A 23,516-nucleotide genomic window follows, 5' to 3' on the forward strand; every position below is an offset into this window, starting at 1 on the left:
AAGAAACAATGCCCCCAAATCTCAGTGACAAGACAGTTTTATTTTCTGCTGCTGTTCTAAGTTGGGGTCTTAGCCGAGCACTTCTGCTGGGCTCTACGTGTCTTCTGCATTCCAGGATCCAGGCTCAGAAGCAGTCCCCATGTGGCTTATGGCAGACCTAGGAATCGATTTCAAAGCCTCTGGCAGTCACCCAAACACATCAATTCCCCTCACGTTCTACTGGTCACAATGACAAGGTCAAGTCCCATGGCAGTGGGTTGGGAACGTGTGTTCAAATGTCTGGAATGAATACTACCATCTAACACAACGCCTTTTTTAGATCTGAATTGCATCCCTTATTTCAGTTCCCTTTCCCCCTGCCTGAAACCTCACTTTGCTTAGAATGCACCTGCTCTGGGAAGCCTTTCATGACCCCCTGAGATAAAGTCATATCCGTGGCTGTCTGTTGTCATGGTACCTGCACTTTTTTGTGGCACACTTGTGGTGAATTGTTTACGCAATATTCAATGTCTGACTTTCTTTCTAGACTGTAAGCTCCATGAGGACAGAGCCAGCATGTTTTGCTCACCCTTTAAAAAAAGAAAAAAGTATTTTTTGGTGAGCGCACATGGGGGAGGGGTAGAGAGAGGGGGACAGAGGATCTGAAGCGCGGGTTCTGCGCTGAGAGGCTGACAGTGGGCTCGAACTCACAAACTGTGAGATCATGACCCGAGCCGAAGTCGGCCGCTCAACCGACTGAGCCACCCAGGCGCCCCTGTTTTGCTCACCATTTTATCCTTGGCACCTAGAAAAGTGTCTTGGCACATAATAAGCCTTCAATAATTACATGTAAATGAATGAATGCATGCTTTAACCATGCTGTCATCTCTCTCCTGGATTATGCAAAGACCTCACCGATCCTTTCTGTGTACTCCTCCTACCATCTACTAGGCTCAGCCTCCCTTTTCTGCCACTTTTCTAGCTGAAACATAGTATTTGAAGTTTCCTGAATTAGACCTCCATCCTCGTGCACACGTTGGGCCTTCTGAAGGATTGCTTCTCCCCAGGGCTGCTCCTGGTATAATCCTACTCATCTTGCGCACCTCATTTCCAAGGCCGCCTCCTCTGCTGGGCCTACCTCGCCACTCCGTGAAGACTCAGGCCCCCACCCCTTGCTTCCACATTCTATGTGTGCCTCTCCTTCTTTGCAAGTATCATGTTGTATTCTAATGGTCTGCGGGCCTCTCCTAGACTAAGCTCTATGAGGCCGAGAACAATATCTTATTTGTCTTCAGGTTACCCGGCACTTAACATGGGGCCTTGCACAAAGCAGGGGCTCAAAATTACAGCCTTGCAAGCTAGTTATCCAACAGAGTAACGCCTTCTCTATCGAGAAGCAGCAGTCCGAACACACATTAACCAATTCCACGCCCTTGGGACACTGGGAAAGCCTCAGACGTGCAATCACAGCTGACTGACTCCTATGTGCCCAGTCCTAACCGTTTGTGGTTTTCCAGTGTAGATTAGAGAAAGGAGAGAGGCCCAGGGCCAACAGCAGGAAGTGACCTCTGATGGCCTGTCAGCAAACTACTAGACCACCCGACAGAGCAAATAGGGCCATATTCCTGTAGTGGCTGCAGTCGTGTTGTCCTGGTGAGGCCCGCTTCCTGCAGCCTTCTCCCACAATTCTGAGCCTGGAGACTTTGCCTTAGATCTAAGGAAAAAAAAAAAATCCTCGCTCGCTTTTCTTGTCTCCCTCTTAACTGAAGAGGGGTACCAGACTCCGAGTCCCCGGTTTCCTGGTGATGAGTGTGGGGAAAGGTTGGCTGCCTCTCTCAGGCGCCTGTCTTCTTCCTCTTTTTCCTGGTGGCAGTAACAGTCTTGGCTTGGGATTTGATTTTTCAGGGAAGCAAAGCATACAGTCCATTCTGAATTTTTGCCCAGCCACACATGGGCTAACATAGTGGTTCTCAAATCTGAGCATGGGCTGGACTCACCTGGAGAATTGTTAAGCCACAGATTGTTGGACTCTTCTCCCAGAGTTTCTGCTTCAGTAGGTCTGGGGTCTGGACCTAGAAATTCGCATTTCTGCTTTCTTTTAATAAATGTTCATTCATTTTTGAGAGAGAGTATGTACAAGCCGGGGAGGGGCAGAGAGAGACGGGGGACAGAGGATCCAAAGTGGACTCTGCGCTGACAGCAGTGAGCCCGACGCGGGGCTCAAACTCACAAGCCCCGAGATCAGGACCGAGGTGAAGTTGGACACTCGACCGGCTGAACCACCCAGGCGCCCAGAAATTTGCATTTCTAACAAGTTCCTAGTTGATGCTGATACTGTTGGTCTGGGGACGACACTTGGAGAGTCAACTGGCCTGAACGATGACCTCAAGCAAGACCATGATGAAAAGCTCTGACCAGACAGGAAAACACAGAAAATTTCATTCTGGATCATGCACTTTGTGCTTCACTGGGACAGGTGCTTGTAATTTTTTCCAAGGAAGACTTTGTGACTTGATCATTTCCACTTGTAGAACCAGTTGAGCTGGATATTATTATCAGATATTTACTTACACCATATAAACACAGTCATAAACTCTGTAAAAATAGAAGATGCTGGCATCCTGACTTCCCTGCAGGGGTGGTTCCCTCAAACGTGTTCTTTATGGATCTGTATCACTGACTCATATGTAGACAAAATATGACTCCTATTTAGACTAAAAGCAACACAAGCAAACTCTTCATGAGGGTTCATCCCCAACCCCTCTCCCCAAGCTGTTTACACCTGATTTCAGAATCTTGTATTCAACTACTAAAGGTAGTTGCCAAGGCATATTGATATAAATCAATTTCAAAAATTAATGACCCCATGATGGGTCCTAATGTTAAATTACTAAGGTTATATTCATTGAAAAAAGGCAACAATGGGGAGTGATGAAAACGTCAGAAAAATTGTAACGCAGTACCATGAAGACCCGCAGCAGTGGCTTTGGAGAAATGTCACTTGTGTCCCTTATGTTCTCACCAATGGCCTTCTGTTTAGCACTCTCTCTCTGTGCAGTTGTAATTAGAACCCAAGTGGTTGCTTTTGATCTTGAACTAGGATTGTCATCGACAATAAAATTTCCTGAGGTGGGTGAGGAAAACTCCTCATCATTTCCTTATCAGGACTTGAATGATTTACATCCGGTGGATTCTAGATTTCATTGGTGCTAAAAGTCACATTGTTTTGCATTGTAACATCCTGAAATCTAGATACATCTTTCAGTGGATGGCATTTTATAATCACTGTTGGCCAAGTGTGGGGTCAAGATGTGTTGTCACTGCCTGAACATGCACAAACTCAGTGGTTGATCCTGGTGGGATGACCTGGCAACTGTAATCTCCATATTTCTGTCAACAAATCACCTAAGGACCATCTGAAGGACAAATATGATGCCTATTGTCTGAAAGCTTTCCTTTGCAACCTTCAGGTAAGATAAAAAACGTGCTGGTATCCAAATGTATACGCCAGGTTTGGAAGGATTCAGTGGCGGAGTGCAGTTAAGAAATGCTGCATCACCACTGCTTGGTAATTAACAACACGAGGACACCAATGACAAAGTTGCAAAATGACTAAGCAAAAGAATAGAGATTCTGAGTGTGAAGAAATTACAGGAACTCCGTAAGTTTATTTTGCTTATGTTTTCCTTTTTACACACAAAAGTGATGTAGGATAATAATATAGGTCTAATTCTAAAAGCTCTCATTGAATAAGTATTTAGAAATTCTAAAAGATAAAAGCATTACAAAGAGTTTAATTGGATACATCCCTTTTCTTGGCTAACACCAGCTCTCCACTGTTTTGATTTGAGGACTCCTTTCGTACTTGATGTTGAGGATCCTAAAATTCTAAAAAATCCTAATGTGATAATATCTACCAATGTGTATCATATTCAAAATTTAAAGAGACTTTTAATACTGAAGAACCCACGTTTCCATTAGCTGTCAGAGAGATAATGACACCACATGTCACTTACCCTCTGAAAAGCTCCTATGTGTGCTGGTGAGAGGGGAGCCAAAAGGGCAGATGACGTCATAGTGTTCACAGGGAGTTTTGACCTTGCGGATCCCCTGAAAGGGGAACACACTTTGAGAATCACTGGCATATAAAAATAATGGTGTGTTTTATACCAGTACGGTTAATACAGATACATTTACACCTTAAATAGGGGAAGGATTTCCACGTGGAAAACTATTGTTGGACAATCGGTATAGCACCGTGAGGCATGGAGAAATTAACTGATGTAGTTTTCTTCTGTGGCTGTGAGAAATATTTCCCCCTTTCTACTTAAGTGGCCAGCTCACGCTGGGTATCCCGAAGGCTCGAGTAATTCTGACCTTAGGAGAAGGTACCAGCATGCGTGGGTTCCAGGGCAGTGGAATGGGCTGTCTAGGAGGAAGACAGAAGCTAGGACAGAAATAGGAGTAGGAGAAGTGTGGTTTGGTTCCCAGGGGAAGAAAGATGGGTTTTCTGGAGACAGACAGAGGAGCTGAGCTTGCAGTTTCTGGAGACGCGGGGAGGCCTGCGAACGGCTGTGTGGGTATTTTGCTGCAGATGGACGTTGCACAACCACTCAGGGTCCCACTGCACAGTCAGGCCTAGAGAGGGCAGTCCCTGGGGAGCTGCTGGCCTTTGGGGTGCCATGAAGGTTTAAGCAAGCAGATGCTTGCGACAGGCACCATGGATTGCTGACCAGAAGATTCTTCTGTCACTGCCAGCGTCCTGACCTGGAATCCCAGAACCACTCAAGGACCAGAGCCAACACACGCACGCAGTTGGCTTTTGTCGGGACCAGACTGGGTGTTAGAAACTATGGCAGCAAAGTAGTTACCAGCAGGTCTGAGGTCATCCTGCCTGAATGTGATTTCTAGCTCTGCCTTACTAGCTGTAATGGCATTGTCAATAGAACCGGCTTCACAGGATTCTCCCTGGGAACACTAAAGAAGGATGCATGGAAGCTTCTCAAACTGTGTGGCATGTAACAAGTCTATATCTATACCATCATCTCTTGCACCTCGGACGTCCTGGAGATGTCATACCTGCCACAGTGCATCCTCCGAGTGTTGGTATGACTAAAGTTTCGCCCTATGTTTTGTTGAAGACCAGATGAACACCCTAAGGCTGGAGTCCAGGGGACCAAGAGCATTCTGAAAATTGCACAGGTGCTCTACTGCGCAGGGGGTGGCAGAGGCTGCAGGAGAAGGTCATGGAGTCGGCCACTCCAGCCCGCAGTCTTCCTGCCCCAGCTTATGGCATGGAGTCCTGCCAAGCAAACCCTCAACTAGCTTCAAGGGGACCGAGGGTTTTTCTTTCTTCGGTGTTAGCACGGGCTTCCCACGCAGGGCGCAGCCAGAGCGCTGCAAACTCCTCGAGAGTATGCGGGGGCCTGGATACTCCCGGGGTAGGAGGGGTGGCGCCGGTGAGTCCGAGCCAGGAAGGTAGGCGTGGGCAAGTATGAGCCTGACCTCCGAGGCTTTGGGCACCTGCCATTTGCGAGGAAGAGGGGGGTGGTATCTGAATTTGCCTGGAGCGAGGTTCCCGCTTCCGGATTACCTCTCCTCCGACACTCATCCGGCCCCCCAGGCTGGGCGTGGTCTGCTCCTATCCTCGCCTCCCCTCCCCAAGGGGCGGAGCTGGGGGAGGGGTCTCTGCGATCGAGTCACGTCCAACAGGCGGAGCGGAGCACCAGGAGGCCGGCTGGGGAGGCGCCACATCCGGCCGCTGACTCGTGTGTATAAAGCCGCGACCGCTGCACTTGGCTTCCAACAGTAGCTCTGGGCCCTTCTCGGCTGCAGGGGCAGCTGCTCCAATGCCCCACAGTGGCCATGAGCGTCCCGCATTGGTGGGACCAGCTGCGGGCTGGCAGCTCGGAGGTGGACTGGTGCGAAGACAACTACACCATCGTGCCTGCCATCGCCGAGTTCTACAACACGGTGCGTGCAGGAGTGGGAGCTGGGCTGGCAGGCGGGCTGGAGGGAGGGGAACGTCCCTAGTCGTGGCCGCGCCAGGAATCTGGACGTGGGTTTCTGCGTATATCTGGGGCATTCTGTCTCCAGGGCCAGAATCGACCCGCGCCCCCTCCTCTGCGCTCCTTCCAGCTCTCCATCTGTCTTCTTCGGTCCCTATCCTGACATCTGGGCTCATCCTCCCCCTGTCATTTCCTTCAGATGGTTCTATTGTCTTGTTTGATCCTCACCAGTCCTGAAGCCAGTGGTCCCTGTCAGCCCCTCTCCCAGGAGGATGACTTGGGCTGGTGAACCTGCCGGGACAATTCCCTTCCCCGCCCCCTCCTCCCCCCCCCCCCCCCCCAGGATTTCTGTGGCGTGACGCACTTGGGTCGCATTGTGCGGTTTTCCCCTGCATACCTGCTCTAGCAGTCCGGGGAAAGGGGGAGTCCCCTAGCAGGTCACAGGGGCAGGGCCCACTGCTACCGTGCTGACTGGTTCCACCCCACGGGTCGAGCTACTTTGGGCCAGAATCAAGTTAATGACTACTAGTTCTTATTTCTTTGTCTTTAGTTCCCAGTCTCAGTCGAGCTCCAAAGACAACTTCCCCAGGCCTGTGCCCTCTCCAGTGATTAAGCCTGGGGAATGAGAGGGAAGTTTGGGAGTGACGGTGTGTGGGCAAGCTGAAACTACCCCCGCCCCACTCCCCGCAGTATCCCGGGTCTTGGAAGTCTTTATGCGAGGGAAAGCTTGAAGCTAGAAGGAAATGTCTCTTCTCTTCACTGTGCAGCGTGGCTCAGGATTCCCAGACCAAATAGAAGATGCTGCATGGTCCTTTCTGCTGCTGCCAACACCCCCCCACCCCCCCACACCCCCACACCCCCACCCCCCCACACCAGGAACTCCTGGTTTATGAGTCACTGTGAATTTGAGATTGTTCTCTAGGCTCGCTCCCTAGATTTGCAGGGAGAACATCCTTGGCAGTAGCCTGGAGCGATCTCTGATGGGCTAGTCCCAGCCCTTTCACTCATTGATGAGGAAACTGAGCTCTAGAGAAGGGAGCAGTCATGCTCAGGTTTCTGGCACCATCCAGAAGTCTGCACGGAGTCTCCCCTCCATCCCTTCCTCATCAACACTCCTGCTTCTTATTTATGACCAGGTTAGTTCTTCAAGAAAGCGTGGCCCTCTGCTGTCCGTAGATACTGTGAAAGACAGTTAGTGGAGGTGGCTACAGCTCACCTGTTGTACACCTCCTTTCAGAGCATACTCTCGGGTGTAGACGGGCACACAGGATGGGCTGGGGTGTGGCTGGGCGCTTTCATAGTGGTAACTCATTTTCTCCATTTGTAAGTGGAGAATGCTACTAAGGATTTCACCAGAGACTTAAGGAACAAATGACAGTTTGGGGACCAGTTCTCACATACCCAGCAAGGTAATTCTCTGTAGAGTCTGAGGCCAGTTGCGATTCAGGCCTCGATACTTGGCCACAAATTGGTCTATAGCTGCTGTGCACTTGCCTTGAAAAGCCCCAGAGTACTGGATGAGGGGAGAGTTTATGTTGTTTTTACTTTTAATCTAGTCCCAATGGAGCTGGGCAGTGAGTGCCAAAGTCTTAAGTTTTTTTTCTAAATGTTTATTTTTGAGAGAGAGCGAGAGCGCACACGCGCCGGGGAGGGGCAGAGGAGGGAGACACAGAATCCGAAGCAGGCACCAGGCTCTGAGCTGTCAGCACAGAGCCCAACGCGGGGCTCGAACTCCTGAACTGTGAGATCATGACCTGAGTCGAAGTTGGATGCTCAACCCATTGAACCACCCAGATGCCCCCAAAGTCTTATTTAGAAATGAACCGTCGGGCGCGCCTGGGTGGCTCTTAGATCTTCAGCTGCGGTGTCCATGGGTGATTAGCCTGGCTGGTCCACCTAACAGACTTTATTTTCTGGATACTCATAAACCACATTTGTGTTAAACCAGCAGAGAGCTTTACATCTCAGAGGAGTGGTTGGTCACCTGGCTTTGTTGAGTGTAGGTCCAAAGAGTTTAGCAAAAACCATTTCCTTCTTTCTGTTTCCAAGCCCTAGTTATCTCCTGAAGGTTATCACAGGACAAACCGGGCTTATCTCTCTTATATTGAGGAAGACCGTGAACTATTACTTGGTGATAAAACAGTTTCTTGAATCCTCATACTAAGGCGGCAGGTCTAACTATCCATTTTAGAAGAAAATAAGCATTCCTCATTTTAAGGAGAAGTTTAAGGAATTGAATATATAAAAGTCCAAAGAGGACTGGGAGATGGATCCAGAACCTTCTTAATGGGTCTTGGGGGCAGCACATCATTACTACAACTTCAATTACTGCCTGCTACATTAATTGTTTGCTAGGTGTTGAAACTCTGCTGTGTACCGTACAATCACCCTAAGCAGTCGGTGCTCATTATTAGATCCATTTGATGAAAGGAAGAAACCAGGGCTAGATAGATTTTGCAACTTGACGAGGTCAAGAAAATGGCAGCATTAGTGTTAAAACTTGGTCCATTTGACCCTACAAGGATACTTCTCCTGAAGATCCAAATGCCACTGCAGCTACCTTTGATTTATCTGGCACAGTACAGGTATATCATTCATTGATTCTTTCACTTGAAACTCCTGCCTTGGGACCTTTTGACCTACAGGATAAAACTCATGATGTTTGATATGAGAGAGTGTGTTGAAAGTAGTTTTTTGCTATAATTGTCCTTCATTATAAAATGTTAACCTTAAAAAATAAAAGTTACCTTACCACCCGCAAAAATGGGTTTATTTCATAATAACAGAGAATTGCAATTCAGGATAAGCAAGCTATAGTAAAACCATAGGCAAGTCCAACAAAGGAGAGGAATGTTATCTTATGGAGAAGGAGGAAGTTGGGAGGGGTTGTTTTGAACTAGAGAAAAGCAAGAGTTGAGGGTGATCGCTTCTCATTGGCTGAGTTGCAGGGATCATGGATTTCTTGTGGGAAATGCAATGTACATCTTTCCCCGTGGGGGCCTGTAACTGACCATCCATTTCTGTTAAAGGGTCTTCTGTTAAGGGTCTGTAGTTGACATCAAGTGGCAGGGGCTTCCCCTCCCAGCCTCCCCTTCTAGCATCCCTTCAGTGAGTTTTCCATTTACTAATTTTCACAAAAAGTGATCATGGTAAAAAAAAAAAAAAAAAAAAGCTCAGAGTATGCAAGTTATAGTGAAACAGGCTTTCTTCCATATCTTTTCAGACCTTTTCTAAGTCGCTGTACAGAACACATGTATTTTTGTGAGTATATGAACTATGTATGTATAATATATACATACAATATCTAAGTTTTTATTTAACCCAGTTGAGATCATACTACACAGACTCCTCTTGGTGTCTTCACTTAATAGGGTCTTGGAGTTGGTCCTATATTGGCTCATATAGACTTCTTTTTTTTCTTTACAATGTCTCATCAGTATTCCACTTACTAGATTGACCATAGTTTATTTACCCAGTCTCTTTTTGATGGACAGTTTGGAAGGTCCTGTTTTATTGCCTTCCTCTTCGTTTTTGAGCAGTGATGCAATGAATGTCCTCATAGATGCATCTGGATGTGCTTTTCCCAAGTACTAATCCTCTGTGGGGAATTGCTGCATCAAGGAGAATGTTTACTTAAAGGCTGATCATTATTGCTAAATGGCCCCCCAGAGACAGTACCCTGGTTTATACTCCCAACTGACAATGTTTGGGTGTACAAAGCATTTTGCCTTCAGGCTCTGCAAATCTCTGTTGCCTCAAGTCTTGTCATCATCCTGGGCTTCAGCCAAGCCCAAATATCCCTTCCAAGAACATGTCACACTCTTTCACAACCTTTTGTTGCTTGTGCATATTTTGTACTGTTTCTTCCACACACAAGTTTTATTGACTTGAGTTCCTTTTTATGTTTTAAGTTTTCAGGCTCTAGTCACATTGAAGAGAAAGACTCTAGGACTTGCCGGGTCAGAGCAAAGTAGTGTCTGCTTTTTAACCACTGGGCTTTGCTTTTGGGGACTCTATTGCTGGGCAGTGACTCAGGGGGTCAGAAGGAAATCAACTAGTGCTGAAAAGAGTCTTGAAGCAAAATATATGCCTAAGATCAGCTCATGATTGGTCACCTTTCCAAATTAGGTCTGCCAACAATGAAGATAAGGAAAGCAGTTCTCCTGATAGGCCAAAGCCCATGTCTCCTGTACCATAGGGCAGAATTACCTAGATCCTGTATCTTTTTATTATTATTTATTTACTTTTTTATTATTAACACTTTTTTTTAATTTTTTTTTTTTTTTTTTTTTTTGAGACAGAGAAAGAGACAGACACAAGAAGGGGAGGGGCAGAGAGAGAGAGAAGGAAACACAGAATCAGAAGCACACCCCAGGCTCAGAGCTGTCAGCACAGAACCCCTCACGGGGCTCAAACTCACGAACCGTGAAATCATGACCTGAGCTGAAGTCAGACGCTTAACCAAGTGAGACACCCAGGCACCCCTGGCCTGTATCTTTTCATCTATAGATCTATTTACTGGGCAACTACTGTGTTCGTGTCACAGAGACCAGACCTGCAGACGGTCATCGGGTGGTGAAGGCCCTACCAGAGATGTGTCCAAGCTGGCAAGGGTACTATTCGTATTCTGCACGGGCTTGGTATACTGTGGGGGAATCTTGCAAGAAGCCTTCTGAGTAGGGTGACCAACTTGTCCTGGTTTGTCTAGGCCTCCCCGATTTTAAAACTGAAAGCCCCATGCCCCGGGAACCCTCCTCAGCCCCAGGCAGACTGGGATAGTTGGCCCTCCGGTGGCAGGAGGGGAACAGAATGGAGGGTTCGAAATCCGCATATGGTTAAGATGCACAGACTTCTGCTCTTAGAGGGGAATGCCCCTTAGCTGTTTATGAACCTCCCGCTCAGGAAATCTTTCAGCCTGTTGCTTTGTCAGCATTTACCCTCTGCTTGGGAAAGCGCACACTCATGTGCGTCAGGAGGACATTGCCGTCTGTTCCTCCAGATTATTTTGGTGCGACACTTACGGAGGAATTCTTGGAATGAGGAAATTTCTAAGGAAATAATTAATACGTCTTAAAATTGTGGTTTCCTTTTAATCAAAAAAATCTGCTCTGCAGACATTAAGCAAACCTATTCTCCAAAGCAGTAGGCTTTAAAAAATATCCCTTGGCTGAAATATTCAACTTGATTGACCCAGACAATGGTAAGGGGAAGTTCATTTCTCAGAAGAGATGGGGCCATTGCATGTGTGTTTTAACCAGGACTTGTTTGTTTTCTCTATTTCTTTAGGAGTTCCTTCCTCTTTTTGTCTTGGGGGGAGTCTCCCTCTAATTTTGCCTTTGTCTTTTCATAGATGGAGGCCTTTAAGGGGCATGGTGAAGGCCAGCAGTCACTGGTAGATCTGGGCTGGGAAGCGGCAGTAATGTGATTTCTGTGTTATTTGGGAGCATGTATTAAGATGGGGCCTAATTAATTTGAACTCCTTAATACGTGCATTAAAAAAATGTTTGAGGGGTGCCTGGGTGGCTCAGTCGGTTGAGTGGCTGACTTCGGCTCAGGTCATGAGCTCGCGGTTTGTGGGTTCAAGCCCTGCATAGGGCTCTGGGATGACACCTCAGAGCCTGGAGCCTGCTTCAGATTCTGTCTCTCTCCCTCTCTCTCTCCGCCCCTCCCCTGCTCACACTCTGTCTCTCAAAATAAACAAACATTTAAAAAAAAAATGTTTGAAGTCCCATGATTTTCCTATAGGTATAATAGATGACTTCATGCCTTTGTGAGCAGTGTGTAAACACATTGAACAGTGATTAATGTGCACATGGCTGGTGGGAATGTAAATGGACAGAGCTGGTTGGGGGTAGGTTGGCAGTAGATGGTTCCACCTGGCTGAAGAGAGGGAGATTGCAAGGACTTGAGGCAATAAAGATATATTGGGATAAATGGGGTGCCTGTCTGGCTCCATCAGTAGAGCATCTGGCTCTCGATTTCAGGGTTGTGAGTTCAAGCCCCATGCTTGGTGTGAAGCTTACTTAAAAAAAGTTACATATATATAATATATAATATATATATTATATATAAAATATAAATATATAAAATATATGTAATATATAATAAATATAAGATATATAATACATATATAAAATATATATACTATATATATGAATATATATGTATATAAAAATATATAATATATATGTATGTAAAATATATAATATATATGTATATAAAATATATATATGTATATAAAATATATAACATATATGTATATAAAATATATAACATATATGTATATAAAATATATAACATATATGTATGTAAAATATATAATATATATGTATATAAAAATATATATATAAAATATATATATATATATAATACTTTTTACCCCGGGGTAAAAAGCAAAATGTCTTCTATCCCCCAGCATTGCAGGAGAGGCTATAAATTGGAGCTCCTTGCACTGGGGAATGGCTAAATAAACCACTGCCATGTGCAGCATGTAGAGCAAGTGAGGTCAGTCTATCTGAACTAAGATGAAAAGGTTTGCATGGCCTGTTGTTGAACGAGAGAAGGAAGCAGAGTGAAGAAGTTATTCTATGTGATGTGTGTGTCGTCGCATAAATGCAAAGAAAACGACCCGAAGGCTGTGAATCTGAGGTCGACGGTGATCTCTAGGGAGGAGGACAGCAAGGAGACTTTAGCTTTTTTAAACAGGAGAACACATTTATGTAGAAGGAGAAAGATCAGGTTTTAAGTTACCTATGGTAGAGCAGTTCCATTTTCTCCTTCTCCCCCACCCCCTTCCTTCCTTTTGTGTTTAACAAAAGGAGAGCCACATGGAAATCATGTCCTATGTGCACAATTCAGGTACAGTTCAGAGCTTTTAGGTAACCACTGAGGAGTTAAGCCAAGGGGGTCAGAGTGTGACTAGGGGGTTGGCGGTGAAAATCAGCTCTGGGCAGTGGAAACAGCTCAGTGCTGGCCCCTGTTCTGTGGGTGACTGCCTCTTTGACCTTGGCCAACCTGGGAGCCTTTCTGGACCCTCATGTGTTGCCCCTTGTAAAACAAGGGGCAGTCTTAAACCCTCTTATTTTAACTCTTAAAGATCTGTCATTCTTTAAACAATTCCTTAGAAGGTTGAAGGCTGTGGTCATGACAGTGAACAGCTTGCTGTGGGATAATGTACATAGACGGTACACTGTTCCTCCTTACCTGCTTGGTGAAGGAGAGAGTTGGCTGTGTTTCTAAGACTGGAGACTGTACGCCAGCTGGGACATCTGAGACCATTTATTCATACTCTCACTCAGGGTCACAAGTAGCTCAGGGGCTTCCCATGTGGGATGGAGAAGATCCCCACTGGAGCAGACTCACCAGGAAAAAAGTACCCTCTTCTCCAGAATGGTGCAGCCCCGCGGGGGATTTCAGTCTTGGATTTTAACCACAGGCGCCAGCCCCGCTCCCATCCCGCTTCTGACACAGGATCTGGTTCTCCTCTCTTGACTTACTTTATTTCCCTCCTACCCGGCTTTTCTCCCTTTCTAGAAGTGGTGTCACTTCTAACCGCTCTTGCTCCCAGATGGTGACAGGGACCTGCATAGGCCACTGACATTGCCAATCCTTACCTACACACCTCAAGTCCTGGGGTTTGCTGATGATGCGTTTTGATTCGTTGTGTACCAGTGCAATTTCCTGGGTCTGGTAAAGCCTTTCTACCCTGGTTCCTTCAGTTCACTTCAGACACCCATCCTCTTGGTTCCCCTGTGGCCTCCTCTGTACTGTTCAACATGGGTGACTGGTCTTCTGAAGGATGCCAGGCCCTTGACTTTCTGGACTTTATCTGCCCCATCCTCCTATCTCTGAAAGTTTTTTTCTAGTCTTGTGTGTGTGTGTGTGTGTGTGTGTGTGTGTGTGTGTGTGTGTGTGTGTAATCCTCCCACCCCTCCCCATTGGTGTTGCTCTTTTAGACTTAGCTGTGGTCTTCACGGTCTGCATACTTCCTGTGCCTGCAGTCACTTATGAGTCATGATTAGAAGTGAAACTTAAAAAGCTGCGTGTCCCTACCACTTGGTACCTTCTAGGATGGCCCTATTTGAAAACAAAAACAACCAGAAAATAACAAGTGTTGGCAAAGTGGTGGAGGAATTAGAGCCCTGGTACGTTGCTGGTGGGAACGTGACATGGTATAGCCACTGTGGGCCACCATGTGGTGGTTCCTCAGTCAGTCAAATATAGAATTACCATTGGATCCGGTGATGCCAGCTTGGGCATATGCCCAGAAGACAATGAGTAGTCAACAACTTGTATATGGATGTTTGTAGCAGCACCATTCATAACAACCCATTAATGAGTGAAGGATAAACAAATGGGGTATTCAGATGATGGAGTATTATTCAGCCACAAAAAAAAAGAAGGAAGTACTGATACGTGCTACAACATGATGAACCTCAAACACATTATGCTAAGCAAAAGAAGCCAGACACAAGGGTCATATATTATATGATTCCACCTTTATGAAGTATCCAGAATAGGTAAATCTGTAGACACAGAAAGATTAGTGGTTGCCAGAGCCTGGGGCAGGAAGGAGGGAGTAGAAGGTGCCTGCATACTGGGTATAGGATTTCTTTTTGGGGTGATGAAAATGTTTTAGAACTAGATAGAGGTGATGGTTGTATATTATGAGGGTATTTAAGGACACTGAATTGTACGCTTTATTTTTTAAAAATTTTTTTAAATGTTTGATTTATTTTTAAGACAGAGACAGAGCATGAGTGGGGAGGGGCAGAGAGAGAGGGAGACACAGAATCCGAAGCAGGCTCCAGGCTCTGAGCTGTCAGCACAGAGCCCGACACGGGGCTCGAACTCACGAACTGTGAGATCATGACCTGAGCCGAAGTTGGACACTTAACCAACTGAGCCACCTAGGCGCTCCAAGAATTGTACACTTTAAAATAGTTAATTTTATGCTGTCTGAATTTTACCTCAATTAAAAAAAATTTGGGATAAAGGAACTGGCTATGACCACACCGCCCCCCCCCCCAAAAAGATTAAAAATAAGTTAAAAAAAAAATTTCAGGTGAGCCGGCCAGCATGATAGTCACTAGCCACTTGTGGTTGCTGAGCACGTATAATACGGCTGGGCCAGATGGAGGTTGCTGGAAGGATGACATTCATACTGGACTTCAAAGCCTTATGTGAACAAAAGAATGTAAAAGGGCTCATTAGCGATATTTCAATAGTGATTATGTGTTGAAATGATACTATTTTGAGTATATTACATTAGATAACCTATATATATTTTTAAAAGCAAATACCCCCTGGAGAGAAAAGAGGCTTCAATCCACACTAGAACCTGAAAATTTCATCTTTACCTAAGGTTTGAAGCTGCCCCCGTAATCAAAGAGATGGGAAGGAGTCCCCATGAAAGAGGTCTTAAATTTCCCTGTATCTGCAGTTAAAAAAAAAAACAAAAAACACAAAAAAACAAAAAACGTTAAGAGCTTAGACAAGAGGTATGGCCACATTCCTCCCAGTTTGCAAAGAGCGTATTTGGAACACACGGCTTTATTTTTTGCCCTTTGACTTAATATTTCTTTTCATTTTACATCCCCCCCCACCAGATCAGCAATGTCTTATTTTTCGTCTTACCGCCCATCTGCATGTGCTTGTTTCGTCAGTATGCAACATGCTTCAACAGTGGCATCTACCTAATATGGACTCTCTTAGTGGTAGTGGGTAAGTGGATTCATTTTCAAGCATGGGCTGAAAGGGAGGAAATGGAATTCTGCACACTTCCTGTCCTGTTTGAACATTATGTTTTGTAAACCAAAGTCACTCTGACGTCTCAGCCAACTTTTATTTTGCTTGCTTGACGCCAGAAGGAGGGCTCTTTTGAATACGGCCTTGATAACAAGGTTGACTGTAATTATCACTTAATTGCCTTCGAAGGTTTATTTATGTAATGGCTATCGGTGCTGTGCCAGTGCCATTTTCTGACAACTTCTGAAGACAATCACATGAAATGACTGAACTCTGATGAGACTTTAGTGTAACGGATCAAAACTTAAAAAAAGAAAATTCTAGATGTTTGGAGCCTTCATTGTTCTGGGAAACACTTGTGCAATTTCCATTTCCTTCCACAGGGAGGTTGGGAATACTTAACGGTGAGAGAATGTTGGCGCGTTTACTGCCTGTTCCCATGAAGCCTTGGTGGATGAGGACAGAGTGTGTCTAACTGTGGGATTATTAAAGTTCTGATGTGCTGACACTGGGTCCTGCTTGAAATCCGCTCTCTAGGGCTTCGAGCGTGCATGCCTAGGTGGTAGGGGTTTCTGCCTTTAGCTTCTGCTTTCAGTGCGAACGTGATCTGGTGACTGGGACAGTGGTTGGTTGAAAGGGCGGTCCTTCAGCAGTGTATTGAATTTGTGAGTCTGTTCTTCTGTGGTGACCTTTGTGATTGGTTGTAATTGATTCTAGGAATTGGATCCGTCTACTTCCATGCAACCCTAAGTTTCTTGGGTCAGATGCTTGATGAACTTGCAATCCTTTGGGTTCTGATGTGTGCTCTGGCCATGTGGTTCCCCAGAAGGTATCTACCAAAGATCTTTCGGAATGACAGGTAAGCTCGTGCTAAACATTTTTGCATTCACTGCTAGGTGCAGTACCCAATATATCCACGTACGTATCAAGAAAAACAGCACACGATGTAGCCTAACTTTGTGATGAGCTTATATATACTTAATATCCACTGATTGTTTAATTAGTTTGTTTATGGTCTGACACGATAAAGAGGAAATTTTAGTATACTTGAAGAATTTATATGCTAATGGGGGAAAATGTCAAATGTCTCTCTTTATAGGATATGAACAAAAGTGGAAAGATTTTCAGTGGGGGAGAAATTATGGAATGGTAGTTCAAAGACCTTTGGTTTGCTGCTAGAACATTTCCTCGAGTCCAGTCGAGTTCTACCATTTGCTAAGTTTACAGTAGAACTCCACTAAGGAATTAGTTCCTGCAGTTATAGATTCTGTAGTTGTCAAACGGTATTGGTTTATACTTCTGCTGAGATCTACACGCATGCACACACACACACACCTTTAAGCTGGAAATTCAGAATTTCAAGAGTGGATGCATTTTATTCATTAAAAAAACCTTTAGTGTTCATTTTTATTTTGAGAGAGAGAAAGAAAAAAAAAACGAACAGGGGAGGGGCAGAGAGAGAGGGAAAAGAGAGGATCCCAAGCAGGCTCCGTTCGAACTCACCAACTGTGAGATTAGGACCTGAGCTGAAATCAAGAGTCGGACGCTTAACTGACTGAGCCATGCCATGATAAAAAGTAAAGCTGGTAAGGGGTAGTGGTGACATGGGGTGCCGATTTAGAGTTTGGTCAGGGAAAGCCTTTCTGAGGAGCTGTATGAGGTTTGTTAATATCTGAAGGAACAGAAGAGAGCCAACCTCATAATGATGAGAAGGGTTCCTAGAATATACTACCCACATATATTTCTCTGTAGGACACTGTTTTGTCACTATATATAGATGTAGTCTAAAAACATGGATATAATTAAGCAAGCTGTGTATACCCAGGGAAGAGCTCTACTGGGAAAATCAAAGAATTCCTTACGGTTTTTCTGGTACTGTGACCAGGAATAGGAATTTTATAGGTGTTAAAGATGAGGCTCTCTTCTGTGGATGGAGGTGGAGGAGTGTCCATAAAACACGCTGACTGCAAAAAGCACATGGTATCCTAGTTTGAGAATGAATGAACTAATTTTTTTTTGAGTATATGTTTTTGTATATGCACAGAAATGCCTGGAGGAGGAAGACAGGCACCGATACCATTGGCTATTCTTATTTTTTTTTATTTTTTTTAATATTTATCAATCTTAGAGAGAGAGAGAGAGAGAGAGAGAGAGAGAGAGGCCGAGTGTGAGTGGGGGAGGGGCAGAAGAGAGGGAGACACAGAATCCGAAGGAGGCTCCAGGCTCCGAGCTGTCGGCACAGAGCCCGACGCGGGGCTCGAACCATGAGATCATGACCTGAGCCCAAGTCAGTTGCTTAACCAACTGAGCCACCCAGGTGCCCCACCATTGGCTACTCTTAGGAATGGGGTGGGGAGGGGAGAACCTTCACGTTTGCTTTTGATCTATACTGCTGTACAGTTTTTGTTTTTAAAGAGTGCATGTTAATTTTTAACACTGAAAATGTATTTTAAAATGAGATAGGGAGAAGACCTACTTCAAGTGAACTAGCTGTACAGTCTTCATGGTACAAGAAGGATTTGAATTAAATACCATTTTGAGTATCATCGAGCAGCTCAGGTATCCTCAAGGTTCCTGGATCACAAAACCACGAGGGAGTGAGCCAGCTGCTTACTAGAAGTGATTAGAAGGGCATTCCTGGTCTTGGGAGAAATACAGTCTCCTTGGCTGAGGCTTTCTGCTCAGTGGGGGAGGGAGGCTCTCATGTGTAGCAGGTTGGTTTGGGCGGTCTCAGGTTTCCAGTCTTGTGCGTGTTCCGCTTCGGTTACGGGACTGGAAAGGAAGCACTTAGAAAGCCCTGGGAGGTGGAGAAGGGGCTTCCTGACTCTGGCTGAGAAACATCATTTACTTTTGGCCTCTCCTTTGGTGTCGAAGGTGCCCACCGCTCACCTCCATCCTTGCCCTGAGCCTGGGGTGCGGGAGGTTGAGCGCTGAGGGTTCTCTTGGTTCTCAGATCTGAGCTTTCAAGTCCTGGGATCTGAGGGAGAAGCCGCGAGCATGAGAAGAATGGTTTTGTTTGTTCATGGCCCTCCGGAGGTGCCACTTGGAATTCCAAGCAACTATTTTTATTTATTTATTTACAAAAAATTTTTTTTAATCTTTATTTTTGAGGGGGAGAGAGAGCGTGAGCGGCGGAGGGGCAGAGAGAGAGGGAGACACAGAATCGGAAGCAGGTTCCAGGCTCTGAGCTGTCAGCACAGAGCCAGATGTGGGGCTCGAACTCATGAACCACGAGATCATGACCTGAGCTGGAGTTGGACGATTAACTGACTGAGCCACCCAGGCGCCCCTCCAAGCGACAGTTTTTAATGTGTTCATGATGTGAAAAAGAAAAACTTTCTCTTTCTTGAAGGGAGAAGTGGGGAAATGTTATGAGCAGGAGAGAGGAAAATGGATGTATTTCTAGAAGCTTACCAACTTTTAACAACAAAGCCCATATCATGGGGCAGAGAAGTCAGTACCACTTAGGACCTTTTTCATCGCCAACACCCTGCACGTTTTCTCTGGGAAGATGTGACCCCACTGTTTTCAGCTTGGGGAGAGTCCTTGGGGGCCCTGAGCATCCCAGATGTTTATGTCCCTGGCTTTGGGAACGCCCTGGGTTTGAATCCTAGCTTTGCTGCCTACAAGCAGTGTGATTTGTTTTGATTCTTTAGCTTTCTATTTCCTCTTTTTTAAGTTTATTTATTTATTTTGAGAGAGAAAGAGAGTGCGCACGAGCGGGGGAGGGGCAGAGAGAGGGAGGCAGAGGATCTGAAGCAGGCTCTGTGCTGAGAGCAGACAGCCTGATGCAGGGCCCGAACCCACGAACTGTGAGGTCACGACCCTAACCGAAGTCGGAAGCTTAACCAACTGAGCCACCCAGGCACCTGTTTCTTCACTTGTCAAACCAGGGAAATAATCATCTTGTGAGGGGATCCTGCAGAGCACACATGGTGAGCATACAGAGTTAGCTTTCATTACTACCAATGGCATATGGAGATTTGTGCCGAGCATTTCTGAGATACGCACGTACATTGAAGGAGAAAGTGGGAATGAACAAAGAAGAGGGATGGTGTTAGGGGAGAATAACACGTTATAAATAAGGAGTTCAGGTCTATTCGTGCACCTTCAACTTGCCAGTGACGGGCAGAGCAAGACGACCAGACCCCTTTGTGTGAGCCTCACTGCCTGTGACATGGGGACAGGTGCAGCTCTGTGCCCAAGTGGTGGGCCAGACCAAGGACTTCACGTCAAAACCAGGGATCGTGTGGCTTTGCTGTTGAAATTTACCAGTTGACGTCTGTTTGTGATCTCGACTTTGCAGGAGTGGTTCTAAAAACACGTTAAAAGTAGTTCCAGCCTGAGATCTCTGGAGAAAGGAGATTAACGTGTGGTGGCTAAGGGATTGTATCAGACAGGCATGGCTTTGGGTAATAGGTTTTGTTTTTAAAGCCCTGGTACCTCAGTTTGCTCATCTGTAAAGTGGAGATAAGAAGAGTACCTACCTCATGGGGTTGGAAATGTATGGGAAAATCCTGTAAAATATACACTACAGTGTCTTGTACAGAGTAAGGACTCAGTAAATGCTAGCAATTATTACGAATGTCTAACATTGGTAAGTATTTTGAAGGTAAGGTCTAGAACAGCAGGGAAATTAACGTTTATGATATAAACAGGAATAGTTGGCAGGTCCTAAGAATCATCATACGCTCAGCTGTTGATGGTTATTAATAAATAAAACATTGAAAAAAATTTAATTATTTATCTTTACTTTTTTTTTATGTTATTATTTTTTTTTTTGAGAGAGAGGCAGCGTGTGAGCAGGGGAGGGGCAGAGGGAGAGAGGGAGACACAGAATCTGAATCAGGCTCCAGGCTCTGAGCTGTCTGTGCTCCAGCACAGAGCCCGATGTGGGGCTCGAACCCACGACCATGAGATCATGAGCTGAGCTGAAGTCAGACACTTAACTGACTGAGCCACTCAAGCGCCCCTAAATATTATTAATTAAAAATATTTTCTCTTTCCTTAAGCTACTTTTTAACAAAATTACTTACTTTTGAGAGAGGGCGGGGGGGAGCAGAGAGAGTGGGGGACATAGAATCTGAAGCAGGTTCCAGGCTTTGAGCTGTCAGCACAGAGCCCAACATGGGACTCGAACTCATGAACTGTGAGATAATGACCTAAGCCAAAGTCGGATGCTTAACCGACTGAGCCACCCAGGCACCCCGGTTATTAATAATTTTTAAACATTTTTGTTTTGAGAAAATAAACTCCAAGAACAAAGAACTATTATAGGCTAATTGTTTCTATTTCTTAAAGATTTATCCTCCTGTGATTTTTTTTTTTTTTTTTTTTTTTTTTTTTTTTTTTTTTTTTTTTTACGATTTTGCCTCCACATGATCTAGGGACAGCTCTCACTTTATAATCCAATTCAGTTTTTGAATCCTGAGTTGCATGGGTGCAGACTGGGGTCTGGCCATCCTGCTCTAGCTGGGTAACTTGTGGCCAGGGGCTTAGACTCTCTGGGTCTTATCAGTTCCTTACTTATAAAACGACATGGGCAGACCTTCCAGGACCCACTGCTGTAGTCCTATGAATATCATGGTCTGGTTGTTCTAAATAGATCATGTTTTAGTCCTACAGGGTAGTTTAGAGCAGTAGATCTTAACCGGGGACATTTCCATCCCTTAAGAGACATCTGGGAAGTCTGTGGATATATTTTCAGTGGTTACGGTGATGGAGTTTTATCATCCATAAAATCAATTTTACTTTGGAAAAAGGGCTAAGGGCACCTGGGTGGCTCAGTCAGTTAAGCATCCAACTTCAGCTCAGGTCATGATCTCATAGTTCAAGGGTTCGAGCCTCACGTCAGGCTCTATGCTGACAGCGCGAGCCTGCTTTGGATTCTCTCTCTCCCCCTCTCTATCCCTCCCCCTGCTCACACTCACTCTCTCTCTCTCTCCCTCTCTCAAAAATAAACTTTTTTTTTTTAAAAATGGCGGGGAGGCATTACCAGGTTTTTGCTATAGAAAAGGGGCCCAGGGTCTGATATGGTTGAAAACCACTGCTCTAATGGGTGGCTAATGATAACAGTAGCAGCTTTATTATAATATTATATTGATGGTGTTGGGCTACCAGGGTTTGATTGGGAGAATTGAAGAAGGGGTGATAAGGGGTCCCTGACCTGGTGCTCCAGTTTGAGCCCACAATGGGCTGGAAAGTTGAGAACAGGACCAGAGACCACAGTAGGAGTTGCCTGGTGTCACTGATAAGGTAACACCCTGTCAGACCCCGTCCCTCCTGGACATTCCCAGCTCTCTGGTACCCAGGACCCTGACTCTGGGGTCAGTGGGACTGTCCCTGTGACTTCTGTTGACTTCTGCTGGTTACAGATTTGTATGTTCATAGGTTGTTTTGTTGGCTAAGCCACCTTCTTGAAGCGCATTCCCTCACACCCTCTGGACCAACCTGGGAGGTAGTCTGCCTATGTTCTCCTTGAAGAAAGCGAGTTTCGTCAGGTTTGCTGCCTTTGAACTGTCTGGCAGACCTCTACAGAGCAACAGCAGCCCAGATTTTCCCCGAGAGTAGATCTGATTCACAGTAACATTATTTAAAGTCTCACTTGTTCTCACATGATGGTAATGATAACACTAAGAGTGGATTTGATCAGCACATACTGTGCATCAGGCACTGTGTGAAGTGCCTTAACACTTACGGGAACCCCACGGGGTAGAGAAACTTGGGGCTTAGAGCGTTTCGTGACTTGTCAAAGGTCCCACGGCTAGTACGAGATGGAAGGAGAAAAAGTGACACGCATCTGTTAGCTGGAACACCTGTGCTTAAATCGCCGTCGCCCTCACTAACCCACCCCTCAGCCATTGATCTAGAGAAGCGATGCAATTTAGGAATGGTGGTTTTTTTTTTGTTTTTTTTTGCTTTTATGGTTTTTCCAATCTGAAAAGGCTGAAGGGCCTTGGTGTGGTTCATAGAATCTCAAAACCCAGTGAAAGAGTTATTGTGGGTCCATAAGAGTTATTGTGGGTGTGTGATGGGGGAAGGGGAGCTGCGGGCTGTGGTCCTCAGAGTGGAGCAGGTAGCCTTTCATCCAGTAGCAAAGGCTGCCAGCCAAGGCCAGGAGGAAAACAGGCTTCTCCTGAGAACTTGCTGCCTGGACCCTTTCCCACACATGTATTTTTTTTTCTCTGGTTGAAGTTCAGGGCTACAATTCCTGTCCATTCCAGTCAGAAAGTTGGCCGCCCCATCAATGATTTCCTGTGCCTTGATGATAAATGGTTTTCCTCTCTAAGAGATAAATTTGTATTTTGGAGGTCTCAATGCACTTTGATTTCTTTATAATGGAATTTCATTCAAATTAGTTTCCCAACTGTGACCTGTTCCAGGGCTCGCGGCCAAAGTAAATTGTGCTAATGAGGAATAAAAGAAACTTCAGGAAAATCATGTGCTCCTAAATTTCAGTTGTGGATGAGGCCTTAGGGATCATCTAGTCCAGGCTTTTCATTTTATAGATAAGGAAATGGAGTCCCAGGGAGAGAAGGAGGAACGCGTCCGGGATCACGTCGCCACTTCTGGCACTTTCTACTGAAAGCACCTCCACTGAAGGGAGTGAGGATGGCATTTTTCTAAGATTTGTCAGGTCAAAGACTTGTCAACACAAAATTCCAATGCATGCTAGACTGTGACTTGCCAGGAAATAAAGACACGATTAGAATTTTTTCTTAAGACTTAGTTTTGTGTACTAGACAGATTTTTTTTTTCTTTTAAACTAGGGAGCTTTATGGT

General features: G+C 45.4%; 1 protein-coding gene and 1 long non-coding RNA gene across 2 annotated transcripts in view; one reads left to right on the plus strand and one right to left on the minus strand.

The window, feature by feature from the left end:
* Positions 1–3,627: 3,627 nt before the first annotated feature.
* Positions 3,628–5,584, minus strand: LOC109493811. Its single transcript, XR_002148239.3, has 2 exons — positions 5,059–5,584; positions 3,628–4,089 (listed from the first exon to the last, which is right to left on the minus strand). It is a non-coding gene; the product is annotated as an uncharacterized LOC109493811 (long non-coding RNA).
* A 123-nt stretch (positions 5,585–5,707) lies between these two features.
* Positions 5,708–23,516, plus strand: part of ACER2 (alkaline ceramidase 2) — a 34,843-nt gene continuing 17,034 nt past the window's right edge. Inside the window, exons 1-3 of the mRNA XM_003995498.5 lie at positions 5,708–5,952; positions 15,596–15,710; positions 16,452–16,593. Of these exons, the coding sequence (XP_003995547.1) occupies positions 5,845–5,952; positions 15,596–15,710; positions 16,452–16,593 (365 nt within the window). The 5' untranslated portion in view covers positions 5,708–5,844. The remainder of the gene's footprint in view (positions 5,953–15,595; positions 15,711–16,451; positions 16,594–23,516) is intronic.

This window comes from Felis catus, chromosome D4 (genome assembly GCF_018350175.1).
Source record: "Felis catus isolate Fca126 chromosome D4, F.catus_Fca126_mat1.0, whole genome shotgun sequence".
Lineage (NCBI taxonomy): Eukaryota > Metazoa > Chordata > Mammalia > Carnivora > Felidae > Felis > Felis catus.